This window comes from Zingiber officinale, chromosome 3A (assembly GCF_018446385.1).
Source record: "Zingiber officinale cultivar Zhangliang chromosome 3A, Zo_v1.1, whole genome shotgun sequence".
NCBI classification, from domain to species: Eukaryota; Viridiplantae; Streptophyta; class Magnoliopsida; order Zingiberales; family Zingiberaceae; genus Zingiber; species Zingiber officinale.
Window position 1 is genome coordinate 62820745 of NC_055990.1, and position 26438 is coordinate 62847182.

Consider the following 26438-nt stretch of genomic DNA (forward strand, 5'->3'; position numbering starts at 1 on the left):
TGTTTTTAGATACAATAATCTCCATAATTCACACATTTATTGGTCCAAAGTTGTGAATAATATATAATGATAATACCTATGATATATGTGGTAGAATCTCATATATTTGCAACAATGTCCAATGAATTGTATGACATATCTATAATATATATATATATATATATATATATATATATATATATATATATATATATATATATATATATATATAAAGGACAGCTCGGTGCACGAAGCTCTTGCTATGCGGGGTCCCGGGAAAGTATCTATTGTATGCAGCCTTACCCTGCTTTTTGCTAAAGGTTGTTTCCAGGATTCGAACCCGTGACCTTTTGGTCAAAAAGCAACAATTTTACCGTTGCGCCAAGGCTCCCCTTCACATATATATATAATATATATATCATCAAAACAAATATACAATTATAATTAAAAAAAAACAACCCAGTGCATGAAGCTCCCGCCATGCGGCATCCTAGGGAACAATTATAATTACAAATAAGTGATAATTCATAAGTAAACACATAATGACATCAACTCACATCATCTTTCACATTGCAATTAAAAAAACCACACACAATACAATTAGATTAATATACAACACAACAAAGGAGAGCAAACGAGGACTCATGTGATAGAGTTCGATAGTTAACATTAATTTAATGAAACCAATTATATAAATAAAGTTTTTTAATGAATCTAGTTGGATTGTCTACCAAGGCCACCTATTGCCTTGGGATAGTCGTAGCAATCCCCTTCCATTTCCTCCTTAGCGGGCCACCTAAAATTCTATTTAAAACCTTATTTAAAATGAGAATCATTTTCAATTTTTAAATTTGAAAATTTTGGAAATGCTTTTGGTATAGGATGCTGTATCTAATTTCATTTTGAGTTGCCTAAAATATGCCATATATCATATACTAGATGTATCTCAAATCTCAATTATTTCATATCAATTCAAAAGTTCTTTTTTTTTTTTACTTTAAGAATTTATTATTTCATAAACATTATATTTGTTTTAATTTGCAAACATTCTATAGATTATAATTTTTGCTTGTCTAACAATATACTATTAAAAAAACTGTTAAATAATGATGCACTTGTACTATAACAAATATAATAGATATATTGTTCCATCACTTATATAATTCGACATGATTATATTATGTATTTAAATTATTATATGAGAAAATACTTTTACTAAACTTTATGTTATATATTATTATATAATAATTAAACAATACATCATCATCATAGTCAAATCATGACTATCCAAACTTTTTAGAGGTAGTTACATTGTTGTTATCCCTCTATGGAACTCTGCACAATGCTTTATCACTAGTCCCTGGGTATAGCCGAGCTGTTTATAACATGACAAGTTTGTAGAATTAAGCAAGGTCGAATCTCGGCAAAGATCGAGGAATTACCCTCCCATGTGATGGCTAGCTTCGGTTTCTTGATTTACTCCCTCCCATTGGTGTGGGACACTCATGGGGGGCTGCTAGGGTAACAGATTTCAACTTTTACAGAACAATGCTTTATCACTAAAATCTATTGATTTTTTTTTAATATGTCCATACCATTTCAATTTGGGGTCTCACTTTAGCACTTTATCATCTATCGACCTACACTTTATTGCTCTTTAAAAAATATTTTTTTTTTATTGTCTTTTATATATCCTACCCATTCTTCTTAGTATTTTCATCTTTGCTACATTATGTGTTGTTTCTTTAGCAGAAGGTACACATGACGAAAGTAATGAATCTATAAAATAAATTAGCTTTATTTTAAATTTATTTTACATAGTATATAACTTTTAATTTGCTGTAAGCATATAAACAAATAATTTTAAATTTTAATTTATCATTCTATTATTTTTATTATTTATTATATCTTAAATATGCCCATCCCATCTTAGTGGGATATGACTTGATTGTTGTTGTATTATATCTTAAATATAATGGCAATGTACAATTTTGATTGACTAAATAACAAATGTGGTATTCGGTATTGCTAAACTTACATCAAAGTCATTTGAACCATGGTTTTAGAAAGTGGTTGCTTAGGTTGTGTATATGATTGCCTGTACAACTGCAGCAGGGGACTGCATTGCATATTGCATGTGCTCCTACATGCTGTTGACTGGGGTACCAGGCAGCTGCATATGCTATCTAGGGAGCTACATTTGTGGTCTAGATACCCCTAGAATGAAATTAAGGTCTTAAACAACAAGAAAAGGCTTGCCAAAACTAGAAAACTGGCTAAAACAAAGGTGACTAATATTTGAGGTGCTCTGAGCTTAGAAATCCAATCTTCTCACTGTTTATAGTCTTGTTTGAACTTTAGCATTTACTCATCCACCATTTACCTTCGTTCTGTTATCCTACAGAACATCAGCATTTTATGTCATCTATTACTTGGTTAAGCTCGATAGAGCAACTAGTGTTTTCAAAGTTGTGTAAAAATTAAATTGCTAACTGATCCATTTTTTAGCTGATATGCCAATTTGTTCAAAATTGATAATCAGGTACTACTAGGTTCCTAGTGGAACTGAAAAGGAAAAAACAGAAACATTAGTTTGAATATTTATTAGCAGTATGAATAAGTTTTAGCTTCATCTGATTCTATTTTTTGAAAAAAGAAAATGTTCTCCAGTCACACATGATCTCAAGTGTTTTTGACTATAATAAGGGCAGTTTTCTCTAGTATGAATAGGAGACATTGAGTGCTATTAAGGCATTATAAGGGATGCTTGTCTTGGATTCTTTCAGTACAATACTTTGAAGTCTGAAGTTCATTTTCTTAATTACTGAAACTATGGAGCCAAATGCATTAAACACTAATGCAGATTTTATTTCACTTCTACGCTACTTTTCTCATTGTGAACATATGTAAGACTGTAAGTTTATCCTTATTTGCTTTATGATCCGAAATTGAGAAGAATAGTACTTTTTATTTTGTATTGTACTATACAATAATACCACAGCTATGAAGCTTAAACTGAAAAACATAGAGATTATTTGTCCCAAACTGCTAACTGTCATGGTTGTCTTCATCATCTGAGTGTGTTATTTCACATGTACTATGTGTTTATTTCACCCACCCATTTTCTCTGTAATTATATGATGCATATAATATGTTTTTAATTTTATTCTATATATTATTTCATGTATTGTTTCTCCTGGGTTCTTACCTCCTCTTTTTCTTAGTGGACTCATATCGGTCATTGGAGCATAATACCAAAGGTGAAAAGGAAACTACTGTATCTCTAGCAAAGTGGCGAATATTGAATAGACTACATGATAGAAATGAGACACTATACTACAAGGTGAGCTTGTTAAGTTGCAATGACTTGGATGCTTTAATATTTGATAGTTCTGATGAAACTTTTGATATGCTTGTCTCTTCAGGTTCTCATTGACAACATAAAGGAGTTTGCTCCAATTGTTTATACTCCAACTGTTGGTTTGATCTGTGAAAACTATGGAGGCTTGTATAGACGGCCACGTGGCATGTATTTCAGTGCAAAAGACCAAGGAGAGATGATGTCCATGATTCATAATTGGCCTTCTAAACAGGTTGCATACATACTCATGAAGGAAACACCAATAAATAGTCATAGGTTGAACAAGTGATTTTTTAGTTAGGTTTATTATAAAAAATAACTTAGAATTGAAGAACTGAAATGCTCTTTCACAAAGTACTACATTTCTGGTTCAGAGATCTTTTTTACAAAAATAAATCATGAAAAATTTAAATTGGAACCTTTTAAAATAGTTATGGATTAGTATGGGATGGAAAAAAACTGGGATACTAATTCCAAATGGTTAGATATTATTAGCAGAGTGTTCTAAAGCAAGTTGTTATCCTAGTACTACTTATGATGTAAGATTTGAAGTGACATAGTCACCATCACAAAAATTGAAAATCAAGACTTTGCTTTACTAATTGTAGGCTAATATTGAAATCGCTTAAGAGTTTATGATAATTTTCCAATTGGCATGTTAGTCCAACAATAAAATTTGAAAGTACCGCTCTAACTAGGAGAATATGAGGTAAATGATCTTTAAGTGTTATGGAGTAGATTAGTTTCTAATTGTATGGCATCTATTCTTAAATGTTTGTTTTAATTTTCTTCTGAATATATTTTATGCATGTTTTGGAGTGAGGTTCTTACTTTTTTTGTTGGCGTCGACAATTGTTATATGCTTATTAAACACACTGATGAGTTTCCATGCCAACAATAAAGAAAAAAAAATCATTATATTTAGTTTCAATTAGATTTCTAAGAGTTTTATTATATTTAATTCTATATTTCTAAGGCAGTTCTTCAACTGCGGATCAATGTCTCTGAAATAGTTATTGTTTGGCGGTTGTTATTTGATTATATCCCGTCCAATTAAAGATTCTCTCTAGGTAAAGTCTATAGAAGACCAAGTTGCAAGAGTTGGTTATATACGTAGCAAGTTAAATATCAACTAGTTTATTTTCTCTTCTTTATCCACTCTTTAGAAGATTATGGCATGTTTGGGAACTGAAAAATGTTTGAATTTTAAATTTGTATGTTTTATAAAACAAAAAATAATATAGACAATGTGTAATCTATCAATATATATTTTTGTTTTTATATATATTTTATATTTAAAATTTTCAAATTTTTAACAGTTATTGGAAGAGTTTTCTATTTTGATAAAAAAAATAATTGAAAAGTAGTAATTATAATAATGTGTATATGAGAGTTATGTCTATTTTTAAAGGTGTTCATTTTCATCCATATATTTTTATAATTTGTATTCATCTCTAAAATTTTATCCTCCCATGTTAAAAAAAGTCAGATCCTTTAATTTAAAAAAATTATAATTAACTTAACAACATTTGCCATAAAAATATTTGTGCTTTTCATATGTGTCACCAATAATATTATTTTTTAGTCCTCCCTAAAGTTTTAAATTATATCAAGATCTCTATTTTTTTTCTAAATTTATAATTGCCTCCCCAACCCATCACATGAAAGTCATATGTCCTTAGAATATTTCTTTTTAATTGAGTCCCTAAATTTAACCTAATGTTAAAGGTATCATATTTACAAATTATCTCTAAAATATTTTAATTTTTCATAGCACCTCTAGATTTTTAGTCAAATTACACTTTTTTATCCTTTAAAGTTTTTAAATTTTTATTTCACTATCTAAATTTCATTTTAACTCCCATAATTGTATATTTTCACCATTTTCCCTGACACTTAATATTGTAATTTAGTCGTCTAATTTTTAAATTTTTTATTTCATTTTAAAATTTTACACTATTCTCATTGAATTTTTAATTTCCCTCTCTCTATATTTTTTTTTGTATTTCATCCTTATATATTTTCACATAAAAATTAGACTTTGCATCTCATTAATAATTTAGTCATTATGTCAATAATAAATTATTTAATGATAACATTGTTCATTATGTCAATAATAAATTATTTGTTAATAATCAAATTAATATAATTAATTTCATTGATAATCGGTTTATCACTTTAGTATGGTTGTAGTTTGCTATATTGTATAGATATATTTGCACAATAATATAGTTTTTTCTATTAATATGATCACCTTTCCTATGAAAATATTTTAAATCTAATATATATTTTTACTTTTCATTAAAAAATAAGTATACAAACTGAGTCTATTTTTTTCCAAACAAGATTTTATAATTTTCATCTCTTTTAAAACTTTTCTTGCTGTTTTTTATCAAACAAAATTTCATTTTGATTGAAAATTTTTCTTCTCAAAATTTTTAGTTTCATTGAAAAAAAATTATAAGAAATTCTTGATTCTCAAACAAAGCTTTAGTGTTCTCTTAGATGGGCAAAGTTGTCATTTAGAGATTCAAAGCATTTGTGAGAAAATTTGGGCACTAAAAGAACATCTAGCAACAAGGGAAAATTCATAGGACAAACTCAGTCACTTCCTAAACTCACTACTTCACCGTTTAGTGACGTCTTATGTCGCTTTCATGATATCAGGCAAAGGCAACCACACATAAGAAGCCTCATCCCTCCTCGTAACAAGCATTTCCAATCCTGCTTCTTAGTTGCAAGTGCCTTCCCCTCCTCTTAGAACCTCTCTCCCTTCTTCCTTACCTCTTAATACTTAAAAAAACCTTTTCTCTCTCCTCCTATCTCTTCCCATCTTGCTTCATCAATTGGCAAAAGAAAATATGTACTTCCCCCATTCCTTAATATATCACTTGTCACTATCCCTAATCGTAGCAACATGTAATAGTTGGACACTTAATCTACTCCCTTCATGCCTATATGGAATACCAATGTTCCTAGTGGATACTTGATATATCCCTATTGATGATGTGTAAAACCTTTATGAAATAACCAAATCACTTTTGCTATATGTTGACTAAGATGTCAAAATAATAAAGTGCTAATATGATCATATCAATTCGATAATCAAATGAGATTTATGCATCTTAAATTGATCTCTATATATCATGTGGGATTAAAATCCTGTGATTAATTACACCATCACGACCATGATTCATTCATTATTCTAACTTGATGATTGTGTCTAGATAATTGCCCATTAATAGTGCAATGGCTCCCCATCAAACTTGTAACTGCAATTACTATGTTTTTCCCAACTTCACAGAAACTTAGGCTGGCTTCATCTTAAGCCAACTGAATTTTGATCCTATATTCCTATGGACAAAAACCACACTAATGAATATTGCCTTTTTTTTATGTTATGAAGATTTATGTTTCTTTTTTTCCCTTTCCCATTTTCATTTAAGGAACACAAGAAGATACAAGTGCTTTAAAAGACAAGATGATGCTGTGTGATCCTACAAAAGTTGATATGTTTATCTATCTAGGATCTTACGACTTCTTGTGCATCTACTGTGGAACTCTCCCTAAAGGCAACATGTGTGCATGAGTCAGTTCATTATTGAAACTGAATAGTTTATTAAAATATGGAACAAGGTGGTGTAGATATAATGCTTATGATTGCTAAAGAATCTCTTGGAATGGTAAATCTATTATATTTTAGTCACTTAAGCTCACACCTAATTCTGAGTAGGAGACATTTGGATTGAAAGGAAAATAAGTTCATATTACAAAATGGTGTTAAATTGAGAAGCTGAAGTTCAAATATTAAAGTTCTAGACTATGCACCACTTTTCCAACAAGGTAAATACATGCATTAATAGTCCTTTTTGCATTTGGTTTATAAAACCTGTTTTTATTCTTCCTTTTTACACATACTTTTAACTTTTTGGTTAATTTTACACTAAAATTTGGGAGAAAATGCTTCATTGTGGATTATGATGTGATTATCTTATTTATTTTAGGTAGACATGATAGTAGTGACAGATGGGAGTCGGATTCTTGGTCTTGGTGATCTTGGAATTCAGGGTATTGGAATTCCTATAGGAAAACTTGACATTTATGTTGCAGCTGCAGGAATCAATCCACAGAGGGTTAGTATTTTTTCATCTCTCAATCATGAGAATTGATTTAATGATGCCTTTAACAGATGGTGCTTTCTTATGTACGAGAGAGATGCCTAATTTTTGTTTTTCTTCTAGTTTTGACAATGATGATTGATCTATACATTGCAGTAATTATGTTATCTTTGTTATGCTCAATTCTTCGTGTTTAACAGTGGAAAATAATGTTGTGCCTAATAGGCTTTCTTTTTAATTCCATAAACAAATGACATCATTCTTATCTGCATGACAGATCCTACCTATTATGCTGGATGTTGGGACCAACAATCAGAAGCTTCTTGAAGATAATCTTTGTGCGTGTATTTGTGAATATTGCTTATCTTTTCCTCATCTGGCCTTAACTTTTAAAAAATATAACTGCTTCCTTCATTTTTTTCGGCCTGATTAAAACTTTGCATCTACCTTACTATCTACGGTACTTAGACTTGGTGAAACTCGCTTCTGTACCTCTGTTGATATTTGACACGACGCAACATGGGTATGAGTATAAAAATATCTAAGGAGGTGGACCCATTTGTTTACTTGAATGAATTGAGCTTAGGAAGATCAGAGGAGAGCGAGAGGAAGAAAAAGGAACAAGAAAGAGGCAAAAAAAAAAAGCAATGGAGGAAATTTTCTATGCCGTCTGCTATCTGAACTCAAAGGTCTTCTTACAAATGGAGGGGAGAGTAAAGTGGGAAAAAATGCTGGAGGCGGTTGGCTTAGCGAGAAGAGGAGACATCATGGGGAGGGTAGAGGTATTGCAACCTGGATAAAAGAAGAGGAGGAAAGGCATTGTGTTGCTGATCCTATAAAAGAACTCTACTTTATCAATGAGCTATCTTTGAAAATTTCTCAAACCGTGCCCCTAGCTAGACTTGGGAAATGCCTAAAAAATGCCCTACAAGTTGTAAATGATTGAATACTCCCTATTCTTAAACCAGACTTTGAAAAATGGCCTTCCTGAAACTGCCAAAACCATTCCAACAACATTCCCCCCTAAACCGGTTTACTCCTTAACTGAATAGTGTAATGTACATAATGTGCAGGGTTGTCCAAATCCATCATTAATCCCGAAAGAGATTTTTTTAGGGTAAGTTCTTGCTTATTCAGTTGCATTCCTTTCTTTTTCTCATTGTGTTATTTCATCCTCTTCCTCCTTATAAGCTATTGAATTTTATCATGATTTGACTAACATATGTAAGTTCATCATTTTGTGTCAATTTTTGATTGATTTGTTTCAATTCTGATTTTTATTAAACATTTCCTTTTGTGTCATCCTTATTTCCCTTTAAAAATAGTTGATATAACATTCAAGGTTTAAAATTTTGAGCCGTGTCAAAATTTTGGTTTATGACCAGAATGATACGATTTTTGTATCATATCATGTCGATATGATTTCGATATTTTTTAAATTATAAATATATTAATTTAAAAATATTTTTATTAATATTTTATTATCCTTGATATTTATTATTGAGTTACCTTTGAGATATTGAAAGTTGAGTTCAAATTTTAATATTATCTCATAACATATTTAGTGATTATTGAGTAAAAGTTAATTTATCATTAGTTAAAATCCATCAAGTAAGTAAACATGGAAGGATCAAGTAGATTTAAATTAAATTAATATTTTTTTAACCATTTTAAATTAAACTAAGTTTATATATAATAATTTAATTTATAGTAGTATATTTTATAAGGTTTATATTATATATATATTTTAATATTTAATAATATATTTTTTCTATCTTAAAAAGATTTTTTTTTTTCATGTTTACTTTGTAGATAAATAGTGGGAAAAAATTAACAATCCTTAAAGGAATTTTTTCATGGATAGATACAAAAAAAAACCATTATTAAATAGGTAAAGAAGTTTTTTTCCTTCATTGTGTACCCTTTGGAAAATGAAGCAGAAAAAAAATTAACAATGAAGGAGAAAAAAATTAAAAGGACAATAAAAAAGGAATTTAATTTAATGGTTAGAAATAATAAATAAATAAATTTGAAAAAATAAAAATGTAAAATAAATAACTAAATCGATTAAAATAAATAGAGGTAACCATGACATTGTGGCTGTCTTCGCGATGTCGTGGCCTCGCGAAGGACGTTGTGAGATCGCGACTATCTCCTTGACATCATGCTGTAGTTAGTTTGTTGGTAGAATGAAAATTTCTATCTGTGCTTACAGGCATGACATGATATTTGATTTAACATTATAAAACTATATGTTGTGATTGTTTACATTGTTGTTATAAAGGGCTTAATATGTTATGAAGTTGAAATTGTTTGAAATCATAAATGTGTTTGTGTTTAGCTCTTCGACATCTTGGGAATGCAAATATGATCCCCGCTCATAGTATCTATAAGCAGGGATGCACTTAGTAAGGATATCATGCTTGAGGATCTAAGAGTGCACATATACTCTTGGTTGGTATTTGCCACTGCATATAGACCATGAAATACTTTTATTCAAAAGTTACTAATGGATCTACATAGATCAAATAAGTAATGTTTCATCGTAAATATCCCTTTTTTTAAGACTCTAGGACATCATATATGCTGGTTGATATTTTCGACTGCACATATGTTGCCAAATATTTTTAGATTTTATCAAAAAAGTGCTTAATGGACCTACACTACTCACATAGATAATATCTTAATATGAATGTATTACTTAAGGGTTCACGAGTCTATGTTTGCTCGTGGTCAATATTTTTAATTGTATAGAGACCATTAAGTACTTTTGCCCAAACTACTTGATTGACTTAGACTGCTCAAATAGTCAATGTCTTAGCATGAATGCATTCTTTGAGAATCGACAACTATATGTATATATATGGTATTGATTGACATTTTTCATTACTTTTTCCCAAAATTGTTTAATAGATTTACACTTCTCAAATAGTTTGTCACAGCAGTGACTTACATAATGTCCAAGGACTATATATTGTCTTTCTTGCTTGTTTTCATTGCATATGAACCGCCAAATACTTTCATCCAAAAGTGTTTGAGGGGTCTAAATTGATTAAATATGAACGATTGTAAGTACAATGAACTTAATAATTTATAGGGGTGAGCCATTGCAAATGAATTGTTCACCATTCTACAGGGGATTGAATATCATTTGAGTTATAGAGAAGATTCAATAAAGAAAAGGTGCCACTCATCAATGGTTCTAATGTTGTCATTGTTGGTGCAATTGACCTCTAGGGTTTTGATGTTTGACAATGCACCCATCTGGTTAGTTTGACCAAGAGTTAATCCCGATGTTTGGAAGAGAGTAGTCTAGTCAGGACTAGATGAGAAGTCCTAACTGGAGATTAGGCAAAGTGGAAGTCCTGGTGAGTGAAGCCAGACCCTAGTGAGTGAAGCTAGGTAGTAGAAGTCCTGGTGAGTGAAGCCGGGCCCTAGTGAGTGAAGCTAGGTGGTGGAAGTCCTGGTGAGTGAAGCCCTAGTGAGTGAAGCTAGGTAGTAGAAGTCCTGGTGAGTGAAGCCGGATCCTAGTGAGTGTAGTAGAAGTCCTGGTAAGTGAAGTCAGACCCTAGTGAGTGAAGCTAGGTGGTGGAAGTCCTGGTGAGTGAAGCCGAACCCTAGTGAGTGAAGCTAGGTGGAGGAAGTCCTGGTGAGTGAAGCCAGACAATGGAAGTCCTAATGAGTGAAGCTAGGCAATCCTAGGGGGAGATAACCCTAGGTTATACTTGAATTCTGTTAACACTGTTTTACCTTACCATTTTATCTATTGTGCTAACTCAGTATTACAGGAAGTTCAGCTAGGTCGATGGGCTGACCAGATACTTGACACGAAGTCTAGACAGGTCGAGGGGCTGATCGGATGTCTGGCAGATAAGTTAAGGTAAGTCACTGGAGGGGAGTGACTTGGTGAGGACGAGTTCCCCGTTCGAGGGAACAGTAGGCGTCGATCCAACTTAGAACCATTTCGGGAATCTAATTTGAGATCGTGACTAGATTCTGGTCTTGGTGAGACAGAATCTAATTACTACACTTTTTTCTATAATTGTGCTAACACTTTGTTTTGCAGGGTAGTATAATTTGTATTTGTCTCGGACTAACATTTTCTTGTAGAAAATTGATGTGCCAGAAAATGGTGGTCCGGGTGCCCGGAAGGGATCCGGGCGTCCGGAGTGCAAAAACTTATCTCATCGCCACGTGGAGCACGCTAATTGGCTGGGCCAACGTCACGGTCCAGGCGCCCGGAGCACTCCTATAAAAGGAGCCTTCCTCTAGAGCTATGGATAACAATTTCTTCTACGACTGCTCTGTTGCGCTTTGCTCCTACGTCGTTGCGAGGCTCCTCCGACAACCTGCGATTCAACTTCTTTTTCTGTATTGTCGGTATTTTTTTAATTATTCTTGTAAGTTTGATATATCTTACGAATTATTAGTGATTGCCCAACGAAAGCACTCGACGAGTGCGGGTCTTGGAGTAGGAGTCGATGAAGGCTCTTAACCAAGTAAAATTGGTTTGTGTTAGCGTTGTGTCTTTTATTTTTCTGCTGCGTACTCGATTTAATAATGAATTTTTTTTAACAATCGTTATTCACCCCCCCTCTATCGAACTCTACGATCCAACAGTCATAGGTCTATCAAATGGTCTATTAGCCAATGAAAACCATGCTCTGTAGATAGATCTAAGCTATTTTGATGTGGAGAAGGGAGTTTGATTAAAGAAGATCCTGCAGACTGAGAATGGATTTGAGATGAACTTTGCTATGCCTGAGCTGCATTTACAGGATGATGGATTAGGGATTGAGTTATATAGGGCTGAATAAGGCAACAACTAGTCTTTGCAGGCATATATTGGTCGAGGTGTTTAACTCCTTCATGGTTGCATTAATTTTTGTAGAAGGTTCCATCAAAGAAAAATTTCAAGCGTACACAATAGTCAAGAGATTTGAGTACAAGATGTGGATTCCAAAGCTTATAAGGTTAGGATGAAATAGTTACGAGGATGACTATGAACAGAAGACTAGCTAGAGATCTTGGGGACTTCAAGTTTACAAAATTTTTACCTGATCTTAGTTCCACATGCTCAATGCAATATGCAGAACATAGAGTGCTCCTTGGACTTTATTGCTTCACTAGTTAAGAGCCTATTTCTTTCTACTCAGCAATATAAATCTAGTATAGCAATACAAACCTGGTATGATCTAGAGAGAGAAGCAATCCAAATTTTGGATTCATGTTTTATACAAAAAGACACACCTTGCTTAGATAAAGCACTAACAAAGGTTTGATGAGTCTATGACAAAGCCTACAATAATCTTCCTGGGTACTTAAGGGAGCTAAAACATTGGCAATGACACCTTTTGAGATTTGCAAACAAACTTTGCATATCAATTTTAATGGTTATAGGATTTTAGAGCTTGGAACCACGTATTCTCCTAATCCCAATGTTAAAGCTCTAACAGTGACCTATACTATATGGTTCTAATCCTTGTAAGCTGTCTTTTCAACTTCTCAACATGGGTACTACTGTTATCAACTTTCAAACAATATGATCAACATTACAAGAGATCATATAACATTGGGATATTAGGCTGCAGTGAGAAGAACCTATACTTGATAATCTCTCCAAAGCTTAAATTAGCTTAGTTAGACTATGTTACAATTTAGGAGCATTCCAATAACAGGAGCATAGTTCAAAATCTGTGATATTTAGTGGAAGGTTGGGTTGTCAAGTATCTTGGCAAAAGTACTTGAGAAACCTCTACTACTCAAATTAGTTCAATAAGATTAAAACATTCAGTAAAACTAAGACCAGACTATCATTCAGGAGCATTCCAAGAACACAACCATAGTTTCCAGTATTTGTGATGTGAATAGTAGAGGGTCATCCTTTGGTTGAAAAAAATCTAATGTCCATCCAATTCTCAAATTAACTCAGATCAAATTATGATTTAGGAGGAATTCAAGGAACACAAGTAGGGTGTTCATCCAATAACATGAGTTGAGCTTAGATTGTTTATGTTCAAGCTTGTTCATTTTCTTGTAGAATTTATTTGTTCATGCTTGTTTATTAAAAATCTTAATGAGCCCAACTAACAACCTTATCGTCCTTATTTTAGATAAAACATTAATCTAATACATAAATCTTATAAGATTTCTTATTTTTAACATAAAAGAACCTAGTGCACGAAGCTCCCGCTAATGCAGAGTCCAAGGAATATTATACGCAGTCTTAACCTACTTTGCAAGAAGCTATTTCTGGAACTCAAACCCGTGACCTCCAGGTCACACGACAACAACTTTAAGGTTGCGCCAAGGTTCCCCTTCTAAACAATTTAAGATTGTAAAATTTATATATTATAATCAATTCATAAATTTATATATATTATTGTATGAATATATTTAGATAAGTTAATAAATAATCTTATTCATAAATTCTTCACTATCTTTGTACATGAACATGAATGTTGACAAATTGAACTCACTAGTGTTCCAACTTGTTATATATATATATATATATATATATATATAGACTTTGCATTGGCGGGAGCTTCGTGTACCGGACTGTCTTTTAATAAATATAAACAAGCTCTTATCAAACTCAATATTGAGCTTGTTCGATTCATTTATAAACCTAAACACACCAATAGTCCATGATTTATGGTATGAACAACGGAAGACCATCTAGTGCTTTGGGTTTAGTGATCATATAAATGAGACTACTTTGCTTCCAAGAGCATAAAAGTGTGTAATTTCTCTAAAATGATCATTATAGGATCACCAAATACTTAAGATCCAAAGTAGGCAGGAATGTGCTTACTATGATAGTTTAATTCTCTGTTACAAGCATTGGAGGTTGTTTATAGTCTTAAATTTGAAATATAACATGTGGATGGTTGTCAAATACTTATGAGCAAAAGTAGTTGATGATGATGATCTAAACAACAAGAAGTTCACTAGGTGATAATGTATTTACATTCTAGGTCTATGGGATCTTTATGTTCTAGGTCTTACTAGGAATACTATGAGATTTCTAGATTGGTGAAAACTTATACACTAGTTTGTCAAATACTCTTTAGGGAATAGACACAAACACATTTTACCAAGAGAAGTATGTAATCTAACCTCATAGGACCAGAATGAGCATGAGAATGAGTGGACAAAAGCCTCAAACATGACCTCATTGAAAAAGATGCGTCAAAGATGTGAGGCATCTAATAAATAAGGGGAGCATTTGATAGTTCAAGTGCTGAGAGGTTTAATGTAACTCCCAATGCCTCACAACTTTGGTTTTAATTTGGATTTGACACAGAGATTCGGAGTGAACTAATTTGTTTTTTTTCTCTTTTTTTTTGAAGTCAAATTTGAGAAGGGAGTTGTTTCGGCATTTAAGACTCGTGGGTGTTTTTTTTTGTCATTCCTCAAACTTAGGGGCGTGGTTCAAGAAAATTGCCTCATTCCGGCTGAATGGAACCCCTTTAATGCATAAAATGTTGGTTCAGGTTTGGTTATGCTGAGAAGGAATTCTTGCCCATTTTTTAGTGCAAATTGAATCCAACTTGAGTCCTAACCAATCCAAGCCCAATCCAACACAGTGGAAATCTATGATTCCTGTATTTAGATCAAAATTGAAATCAACAAACAAAGTAACCCCAAAACTACTTGAGATCAGAACTAATTTATTAAATGACAAAAAATTTAAGGCTTAAATGGGTAAAATTGATGCCATGGTACAACATATTAATTTTGACATTTTAATAAGTAGTACAAAAGTGTTCAAGATTTGGGTACTTCTTTTCCAAGTCCCCTTGTGACCATTTTGAAAAAAGTGTCACACATTGATAACCAAATCTGTGTCAAATGCTTGTATCATAGTCCAAGGAACATAACTAACTATTATTCATTGTTGTCATCCAATTATGGCCAATAGCTCTGCATTTAGAATTGCAGAACTACGTGGGTCAACATTGTAACAATATCAAAAGTGTAAGTAATAGAGCACTATCATATCATAATAAGGATAAATGTACATTGTACATCCTCTTCAACATAAACCATAATCATTAATCACACTAAACCATTAGATCCAACTCTATCCCCAAGTAGGATCATAGATATCTATTGGTATAAATCTTTTTACACAAAATAGAAAAATATTAAGTTTTAGATGTTTAATGATGCCATCCATACCAAAGTTTAAAATCTCGACTCGTGCCGAGATTTCGATCCCAGACAGGAACGATACAGTTTCGGTATCGTATCGTGCCGATACTATTTCGGTATTTTTCATTTATATATAGTAATTATTAGATAAATATGTTTATTGTGTATAATTTAAAAATAAGTTGTATATTGATTTTATATAAATTCTCAATTATTGAACAACTTAATATTATTAGAAAAAATAATTAAATATAGTTTTCTTTAAAAAAAATTGATTAATTAATAACTTGAATTAAAATTGATATATTATAATATGTTACCTTACTAATATCAAAAGGAGTGATGTGAATCAGATGGAAGCATTGGTTTTTGCAACATTCTACTTAAGCCAACTCGATAGTTCTCCAATGCTCAGATTAAATAATCATCTCATGACATGCAATATCAATATTGATATATGTCTTGATTCATCACTAGATGTTGGATTTGAACTGACACCACTGAAATCGGAACGGATACAGACACAGGATAAGGATAAGGATAAGCATCCTCGAGCTATGGTATGATGGATCACCATATGATGCATCAGCGTTATAATAAGAAGGTTGCGAGTATGATGAACTTCGACCAAAATCAATCTCAGCTAAACTCTCCCGCATATCTTGATAAGTATGAGCTTTCTTTGTTTGTCACCCTTATATCGACGTTAATATTGAATAGCACTACTTCTAGCTCCATGATCATAATCTTGAGTTGCATGTGTGTAATCTATCTCACATGCCCATGGCTCCGGTGCTAGAGTAGGGGGAACATAATTTTTACCACTAGATGCATCACCACTGTCATCACTTCCATGAGTACTTGCACTGCTATCAACATCACTATTCTCATTTCAAACTTCTCGTTGGACTACAGTGTCAGAAGGTGATAATGTTTCATCATTGTCATCATCTTCTTGCTCATTAATTGCATTGAGTGGATTTTTCTAATTCTCAGTTGACCCTTTCCCGTAAAAGCAGGAGGTTTCTCTTTTTATTTCTTTTTAGTAAAAATTGCAGAAGCTTTGCCTTTGCCTTTATCTATGGACTTTGGTTGAGTTTGGGGTTGGGATGTTTGAGAACGTTTAGACCGAGATCCAGAAAATCAAAATTCTTGATCAAAAGCTTCATCATTATCTTCTTCCTCACATATATCTCCTCTATCTTGTATTTTTTTAATTTGTTGAGTAGGAAATTGAGATGGTCGTGGTGGGTCTCTTGCTTCATCAAGTAATAGATTCTCAGCATCAACTTTACCAATCCATTATTGGATCATTCTTAGTTTGGACAAATCCAATATCAAATGGGTCTACATCATCCGACTCTTGTTCTTCATTCTCTTTTGGTATTGCTCTTAGTTGAAGATTCATATTATAATGAATGTAAACCATCTTCTCCATGCGACGATAAGAAAGACGATTTCATACTTTTGTATGAACGAGGGAGAAAGTTGACCAATTTCTTTCACAACCACTAGAAGATATTGTGTGTGAGAGAATTCGTACTACGATCTTTTTCAAATTTAGAGCTGATCCTCTATATTGTAACAACTACTCAGCTGTAAGATAAATAAGAACAAAATTAAAATAGTATTTATATTTGTTGACAATAATTAGTAATAATTTTTACTATATTTACTTGCATCGATTTTATATCTGCATATGACAATGCAATAGGGTCGCTAAAAGAACCATATACCTCTCGAAATAATCACCTTTCATTAATAGTCTCAGCAATTGATTCTCTATTTGTATGTAGTCTTGATATTACATGTCTTAAGGCCACTAATAAATCATCATTTGTGCTAAGATTATTATGGTATTGATATGCCGGATTAAGATAATAACTACAATAATTAAACATATATAATTATTAATAACAATATTAAAAAAATTTTATCATTAAAAAATACGTACCGACCAAATGAATATATTTTCCCATTTGATCGTCCTATCTTGTAGTGATTATATCAATGTAATGTTGATACTTGGTTGGTGATTATAGACGCCTCTTAATTTCCTCTTTTGCTTCGTGAATTAGGCGATAAACGTTGCCCATATGTGGCTTCTTGTCCATATCGACTTTAAGTAGAACAACGTACAATGGTTCTATTGCTATAAGTATATCTGCGATATAGTCCTAAAATCTGACAGATATAATAATTTTTTGCACCTTGCTTACCTTTGGTCGTGTTAGAATATTGAGAGGTTTCCCAATCCTCAGAAGAGAACACGACCTTCAATCCGACATTTTGCTGATTCAACGATTTTAAAAGGAGAAAGTGAGTGACAAATATAGTCGCTCCTAGTTGTAGAATCTCCCCATTAATAAATTTGCTCATTAATCCATGAACCCAATGATGATTATAGAGAAATTTTGTTAAAGATCGACCTTTTTTCACTACCTTCTTCACTATATCGAGCTTACCGATATCTTCCATCATCAAATCGATATAGCGTGCTGCGCATGATGTCTAAAATAATGTTTGATACTTTTACTCCAATAACTCTCCATCCCTCTTAAAGTTGGCACTATTATTTGTAATCATTTGCACTATATGAGTTGCACCTATCTCTTGAACTACACTATCCATTAAGCGATATATGTAGGGTGCATCATGATAGTATGTAGTTGCATTAATAGATTTATGAAATATCACCTTTCTATTGTAGTATAGTAGAAAGTTGATAATGCTCGTCCGTGTAGGTCCTATCCAGCCATCACACATTAACGTAACCCCATATAAGCTCCATTGTTTCTTGCATGAGAGGATCCAAGCCTTTATCTCCTTCACTTGTTCATCTAAATATGGACCGGCAATTTCATATGCAGTTGGAGGTTGAATACTAGGACCAAATTTTTAGATGTTGGACACCATGCTATGGTAGTATTGTTGGGATCGATGGTCGCGGCTAGAGAGGGGGGTGTGAATAGCCGACCCCAAATCTTCGTTTCTTTCTACAAGTTGACGTTAGCGCAGCGGAAAATAAAACAAAGAAACAAAGACAAGAAGATCAAACCTCAACACGCAGCGATGTAACGAGGTTCGGAGATGATACTCCTACTCCTCGGCGTATCCGTAAGGTGGACGAAGCCTATCAATCCATCGGTGGATGAGTCCCCGGAGAACCGGCTAATATATATACTCCTTCTGGGTGGAGAAACCTCGCCACAATCTTTCTTGCACCAGCAAGAATAGGAGTACAAGAATACACAAGAAGAAGCAACAATATGAATGTAAAAACAAACAATCTTGCCTTCTCGTCGGCTGTTGATGAGGCAGCAACTTCACGGGCCAAATACAGCAGCAACTGTTGGAGACCCCAGCCGAGGAAGCTCACGCGAAGCTTCAGCTAAGAAGAGCTCAGCAAAGCTCAGCAACAGCAAGCTCTTACAGAAGTAAGAGGTAGCAGCTGAGGAGAGGAAGAAGAAGAAGTAGAAGCAGAAGCTTCGGACCAGAAAAAAAGTATCCTGTAGCAGCCCTCGATCTCCTTTATATAGCCTGAACCTGCAACTGCACCTGCAAAGCAGACAGCGAAGAAGACGGAGATACCCGTTGAATCTCAACGGATATACCTGGACCGATCAGGACATATCCTGATCGGTCCAGGAAGACCCTGATCGGTCCTGGGGACCGATCAGAGCTTCCTCTGATCGGTCTGCAGACCGATCAGATAACATACAGTAGCATACTGTTTGGTTACTGATCGGTCACCAGACCGATCAGATAATCCAGTGTATCACTGGATCGATCCACTGATCGATCCAGCTCTTGGTTTTTGCCCAAACCAAGTCCCACGCATTCCAAACCAATATCCGGTCAACCTTGACCTATTGGTATCTCATGCTTAGCATCTGGTCACTCCCTTGACCTGCTAAGACTCCCTACCAAGTGTCCGGTCAATCCCTTTGACCCACTTAGACTTTTCTCTTCGTGCCAAGTATCCGGTCACTCTCTTGACCTACTTGACCTTCACAATACCAGATGTCCAATCAGCCTTGATTCATTTGGATTTTTCCTTGCCCGGCTTCACTCACCAGGACTTTCCCTTGCTTGGCTTCACTCACCAGGACTTTCACCAACTGCCTGGCTTCACTCACCAGGACTTTCACTTTCACCTAGCTTCACTCACTAGGGTTTTCACTTGGCTTCACTCACCAGGATTTCCAATCTGCCTGGCTTCACTCACCAGGACTTTCACCTGGCTTCACTCACCAGGATTTTCCATCTGCCTTCCTGATCTAGAGAACGAGCTACCGAGCCCTCTCTGACCTAATCCGGAGAACGAGCTACCGAGCCCTCTCCGACTTCGTCCGGTCCAGAGAACGAGCTACCAAGCCCTCTTTGACCTAGTCCGGAGAACGAGCTACCGAGCCCTCTCCGACTTCCACATCCGGTCCAGAGAACGAGCTACCGAGCCCTCTCTGACCATAGTCCAGAGAACGAGCTACCGAGCCCTCTCCGACTTCCACTTGCCAAGTTCCCATACTTGAACTTCTCCGTGCTAAGTCTCCATACTTGGACTTTCTCCCGTGCCAAGCTCCCTGCTTGGACTTTTCCCGTGCCAAGCTCCCTGCTTGGACTTTTCCGTGCCAAGTCAACTCACCTCGGGTCAACCAGGTCAACCTCGACCAAGGGTTGCACCCACAACCTCCCAAGTTTCTGTTCTTGTCAAACATCAAGATACAACTTGAGTCAGGTCAACTCGAGTCAGGTCAACCAGGTCAACCTTGACCTAAGGTTGTACCAACAATCTCCCATCAAAATACAACTCTTCTGTTCTCGTCAAACATCAAAATACAACTCGAGTCAGGTTAACTCGAGTCGGGTCAACCAGGTCAACCTTGACCAAGGTTGCACCAACAATCTCCCCCTTTTTGATGTTTGACAAAACCATAACCTAACTTAGGTTTTGTAATGTTCTTCCTTGAACATTCTCCCCAAACCTACACTCTCCTCCTTTTTGACACACATCAAAAAGAGTGAATCAAGGTCAAGAGTTTCTTTCTAATGAAGGTCCATACCTTTCATTGAAACCCTTAATTTCCCCCTTGATACTAAGGTCAACAATTAACTTAGTGATAATCCCATATCACTCAAGTCTTTAGGAGTAAAAACTCCCCCTAAAAGTCAACTCCCCCTTGACTAATAGGTAAAACTCCCCCTAAAGGTCAACTCCCCCTTGACCATTGCACCAACAATGTCTTGGAGAGTTTCAAGCCTTTAGAAATCCAAAACACCAACTCCCAGCTGAAATTTCAGACAAAACAGTCGAAAATCAGCAAGTTGGCACGCGCTGATCGGTCACCTGACCGATCAGACCTTCCCTGGATCGGTCACCAGACCGATCCACACTTCCCTAGATCGGTCCAGTGACCGATCCAGAGTGTCCTGGACCGATCAGAATCCCCTCTGATCGGTCCCCAACTCTGATATCAGAAGTTTCTGATTTTTCTACTTCCGAAATTCAGAAACCTCTTAAAAATCACATAAAATTTCAAAAATTGTAAAATTTTGAGGATACATTTCTCATAACATATATTATCACGGAAAAATAATTTTCGATGAAAATAACTTCCATTTTCAAAACTTGATACAAAGTTCGAAAAACTTTGAAATAGTTCAAGTTTAACTCAACTTTGTTTCAACTTGCTCAATGATGAATGCTATCACTAGAAAAGCTTCATCAAGGTTTTTCAAATCAATTTTGAAATGATTTTAAACCCTTCAATTTAGGACCATAATCTTAGGGCTAAATGTACATGACTTGTACACAAGCTTTCCCTATGATCCTCCAATTAGAATTAGGCTCATCTAGGTACAAGAACTATGCACCTTGATCCTAACTCATCATCCTAATATCTCACACACATCTAAGGTGTATCAAACACATCCAAGTCAATTTTGATGTGAGATATGGGTTTAGGTCGTCTTAGGCTAGGTTCTCATGCATTTTCTAAACAACAATTTGATCTCCATATCAAATTATGTTTTTGTCCTTAAACCAATTTAATTGATTATAAATGCAAGAGATGATGACATGACATAATATAATATCATAAGTAAAAACATGTGCCAATGTCATGATGTCATGACATAAAGTATGAAACTTAAATAAAGCATAACATTTAACTAACCTAAGCATTATCATGACATTTTAAATGATCATAAATTAAGTATGATGTCATGACATGGCATATGACGATCAATATATGGCAAACAACATATAAAGGTATAGAAAATACTTAATTCTAGCCTTAGTTGCCATTTTTGATAATCTTGATCATTTTGCCATAGGTTCTATATTCCTAAGAGTAATAGACCTAAAATCATATACCAAGGATGTTTAGATCACTATGTGCCAATTAAACTGACCTAAGAGAACTCCTCAAATGTAGTTGGCACATTCTAATCACCTTAGGAATAATTCTTAATTTCATTTTCAAGGCTTGATCACACCTTGAAAATTCCTAAAGTGCCACCTTTTGCCATGATTAGGTTAACTACCTATTCAAGTAAGGTTGGCACACCCTAACTCATCTAGCGTGATGAAATCACGCTCCTAGGAATCCAATACCTATTTGAGCTCATTGGGTTCACTAAATATTCACTAGGAATGACTTCCCTAGCAACCCTCCTAATGACCCTCCTAGGCTTTGAAGCCTTGGTCATTTGGGACTCATCAAGATCAACTCTAGGGGTGACTCCCCTTGTGACCTTGGTGATGGTCTTCCTAGTCCTAGGTTTTGTTCCATAATCGAATGGAACATCATGGTAAGTGGGCTTGACCACTTGGGACTTAGGTTTGTGACCCAAACCTTCCTTGTCTTTGGACTTGGGTTTTTGACCCCTAGACTCTAGAGTCAAATCCTCAAGAGCCTTTTCTAGAGAGTCAAGTCTTGACCTCAAGACTTGATTTTCTTTCTCTAATACCTCAAGCTTTAATTTATCATTTTTCTTTAAGGTATTCCTAGGCATATGTCTAGATGATTTGGGATTTCTACCTAGGTTTTCCTTAGCCTTAGATGGGTTAATTCTAGGGTTGACATTTCTAGTATTATCCTTATCTAGGTTAACATGTTTGGCTCCTAAGCTCATGTATTGGTTCCTAAAGTTAACATGCTTATCATTATTAACAATTGTAACAAAACTACTAGCATGTGTCTTATTGCAAGAATGAGACTTAAATGTTACCTTAGGGTTTGCCTTAGCTCCCCCTATTGACGTGCTCGGTCTCTTGTCCTTGTGAGGTTGCCTCCCCCTCGGACATTGACTCCTATAGTGTCCCTTTCGCTTGCATTGGAAGCACACCACGTGCTCCTTGCCTTTGCGTGTCGGGACTCCGGCTTCCTTGACCTTTGACGCCGGTGGGGTCTTCCTAACCCTCTTTGGACACTTACTCTTGTAATGCCCAAATTCCCTACACTCAAAGCACATTATGTGTAATTTATTTGAAATTAAATGGCTTGAGTTACCTAGGGTTGAGGATGGATGTGAGCTCTCTTCTTCATCCCTTCCGGAGATAGAAGCTTCTTCTTCTTGCTCCGATCTTGAAGAGGAACTCTCCTCCTCTTCTTCCTTAGATGTTGAGTAGCCCTCAACCTCTAAATCCATGCCTCCATGATATGAGCTACTTGGCTCACTTGACTCCTCTTCATGACTTGAAGTGGAGTTCTCCTCATGGAACTTTGCCAAGTTATTCCACAACTCCTTGGCATCGTTATATCCACCTATCCTACACAAAACATCATTAGGTAAAGAAAATTCAATGATTTTCGTTACCTCATCATTGATGGTTGATTGGTGGATTTGCTCCTTCGTCCACTTCTTCTTCTCCAAAAGTTCTCCTTCTTTATCCAATGGAGGAGTAAAACCTAATTGCACACACCTCCAATTTTCTAGGTTAGTCATAAGAAAGTACTTCATTCTTACCTTCCAAAACGCGAAGTCGTCGCGATCGTAGAAAGGTGGAATTGTGACGTCTTCTCCAAATAACTCCATTCTCTAGCTCGTGCTCCCCCGGGTGTTGATCCAACGAAGAGCAACCTTGCTCTGATACCACTTGTTAGGATCGATGGTCGCGGCTAGAAAGGGGGGGTGTGAATAGCCGACCCCAAATCTTCGTTTCTTTCTACAAGTTGACGTTAGCGCAGCGGAAAATAAAACAAAGAAACAAAGACAAGAAGATCAAACCTCAACACGCAGCGATGTAACGAGGTTCGGAGATAAACTCCTACTCCTCGGCGTGTCCGTAAGGTGGACGAAGCCTATCAATCCGTCGGTGGATGAGTCCCCGGAGAACCGGCTAATATATATACTCCTTCTGGGTGGAGAAACCTCGCCACAATCTTTCTTGCACCAGCAAGAATAGGAGTACAAGAATACACAAGAAGAAGCAACAATATGAATGTAAAAACAAACAATCTTGCCTTCTCGTCGGCTGTTGATGAAGCAGCAACTTCACGGGCCAAATACAGCAGCAACTGTTGGAGACCCCAGCCGAGGAAGCTCACGCGAAGCTTCAGCTAAGAAGAGCTCAGCAAAGCTCAGCAACAGCAAGCTCTTACAGAAGCAAGAGGTAGCAGTTGAGTAGAGGAAGAAGAAGAAGTAGAAGCAAAAGCTTCGGACCAGAAGAAAAGTATCCTGTAGCAGCCCTCGATCTCCTTTATATAGCCTGAACCTGCAACTGCACCTGCAAAGCAGACAGCGAAGAAGACGGAGATACCCGTTGAATCTCAACGGATATACCTGGACCGATCAGGACATATCCTGATCGGTCCAGGAAGACCCTGATCGGTCCTGGGGACCGATCAGAGCTTCCTCTGATCGGTCCAGGGACCGATCAGCATGCATGTCCCTTCCTTTTCTCCCGAACTTCTGTTCGCTTTCTGATCGGTCTGCAGACCGATCATATAACATACAGTAGCATACTGTTTGGTACTGATCGGTCACCAGACCGATCAAATAACCCAGTGTATCACTGGATCGATCCACTGATCGATCCAGCTCTTGGTTTTTGCCCAAACCAAGTTCCACGCCTTCCAAACCAATATCCGGTCAACCTTGACCTATTGGTATCTCATGCTTAGCATCTGGTCACTCCCTTGACTTGCTAAGACTCCCTACCAAGTGTCCGGTCAATCCCTTTGACTCACTTAGACTTTTCTCTTCGTGCCAAGTATCCGGTCACTCCCTTGACCTACTTGACCTTCACAATACCAGATGTCCGATCAGCCTTGATCCATCTGGATTTTTCCTTGCCCGGCTTCACTCACCAGGACTTTCCCTTGCTTGGCTTCACTCACCAGGACTTTCACCAACTGCTTGGCTTTACTCACCAGGACTTTCACTTTCACCTAGCTTCACTCACTAGGGTTTTCACCTGGTTTCACTCACCAGGATTTCCAATCTGCCTGGCTTCACTCACCAGGACTTTCACCTGGCTTTACTCACCAGGATTTTCACCTGGCTTCACTCGCCAGGATTTTCCATCTGCCTTCCTGATCTAGAGAACGAGCTACCGAGCCCTCTCTGACCTAGTCCGGAGAACGAGCTACCGAGCCCTCTCCGACTTCGTCCGGTCCAGAGAACGAGCTACCAAGCCCTCTCTGACCTAGTCCGGAGAACGAGCTACCGAGCCCTCTCCGACTTCGTCCAGTCCAGAGAACGAGCTACCAAGCCCTCTCTGACCTAGTCCGGAGAACGAGCTACCGAGCCCTCTCCGACTTCCACTTGCCAAGTTCCCATACTTGAACTTCTCCGTGCCAAGTCTCCATACTTGGACTTTCTCCCGTGCCAAGCTCCCTGCTTGGACTTTTCCCGTGCCAAGCTCCCTGCTTGGACTTTTCCGTGCCAAGTCAACTCACCTCGGGTCAACCAGGTCAACCTCGACCAAGGGTTGCACCCACAACCTCCCAAGTTTCTGTTCTTGTCAAACATCAAGATACAACTTGAGTCAGGTCAACTCGAGTCAGGTCAACCAGGTCAACCTTAACCTAAGGTTGTACCAACAATCTCCCATCAAAATACAACTCTTCTGTTCTCGTCAAACATCAAAATACAACTCGAGTTAGGTCAACTCGAGTCGGGTCAACCAGGTCAACCTTGACCAAGGTTGCACCAACAAGTATGTGTTGTTTGTTGTATTAGGGAGAATCAGTGAATGAAATCTCGAGCCGTGCCGCTCGAAACTGGCGGTTTTTACCGTCCCAACGCGGGACCGACACCGGCACCGCACGCACAACAATTTTGCGTGCGTCATGCGCGCGCAACAGAAGGAAGGAAGAAGAAAGAAGAAAAAGGAATCAATTTGGGGGATGAAGACCTACCTCGAATCATCGATGAAAGCTTGGCGAGGCAGCGATGAGGCGGGGAGGTGCCGGGGAGGCGACGAGGTGGCGGTGACGAGACGGCGGCAGTGAGGCTGCTGCGGTGAGGCGGCAGCTGTGGCGACGAGTGAAAAAAAATCGCGATGGTGGAATCGCGAAGTTAGAAAAAATTAGGGTTTATTAAAACTTTTAAATAAAATCATTATATTTTTATATAATTTCTAATTAATTATTATATAAATTATAATTATATATTATATAAATTAATAATTAATTAAAGAAACGGTTAATTAATTGATATAATTATAATATATAACTTTATATTGTTATTTTTTTTATTAAAATTAAAAAAATTAAAGTAAAAAAGTAGATAATTTAAAATAATTTTAAAAACAAAGTTTAAATTATTTTTATAAATTAAAATAGATAAAATTTTGTAAAAATATTTAAAATAAT

At 35.9% G+C, this 26438-nt stretch overlaps 1 protein-coding gene across 1 annotated transcript in view; it reads left to right on the forward strand.

Moving 5' to 3' along the window:
• The window catches only part of LOC122050446 (NAD-dependent malic enzyme 59 kDa isoform, mitochondrial-like), a 47266-nt gene that overhangs the window by 5416 nt on the left and 15412 nt on the right, over positions 1-26438 (forward strand). Inside the window, exons 2-5 of the mRNA XM_042611348.1 lie at positions 3204-3322; positions 3405-3572; positions 7345-7473; positions 7736-7796. Of these exons, the coding sequence (XP_042467282.1) occupies positions 3204-3322; positions 3405-3572; positions 7345-7473; positions 7736-7796 (477 nt within the window). The remainder of the gene's footprint in view (positions 1-3203; positions 3323-3404; positions 3573-7344; positions 7474-7735; positions 7797-26438) is intronic.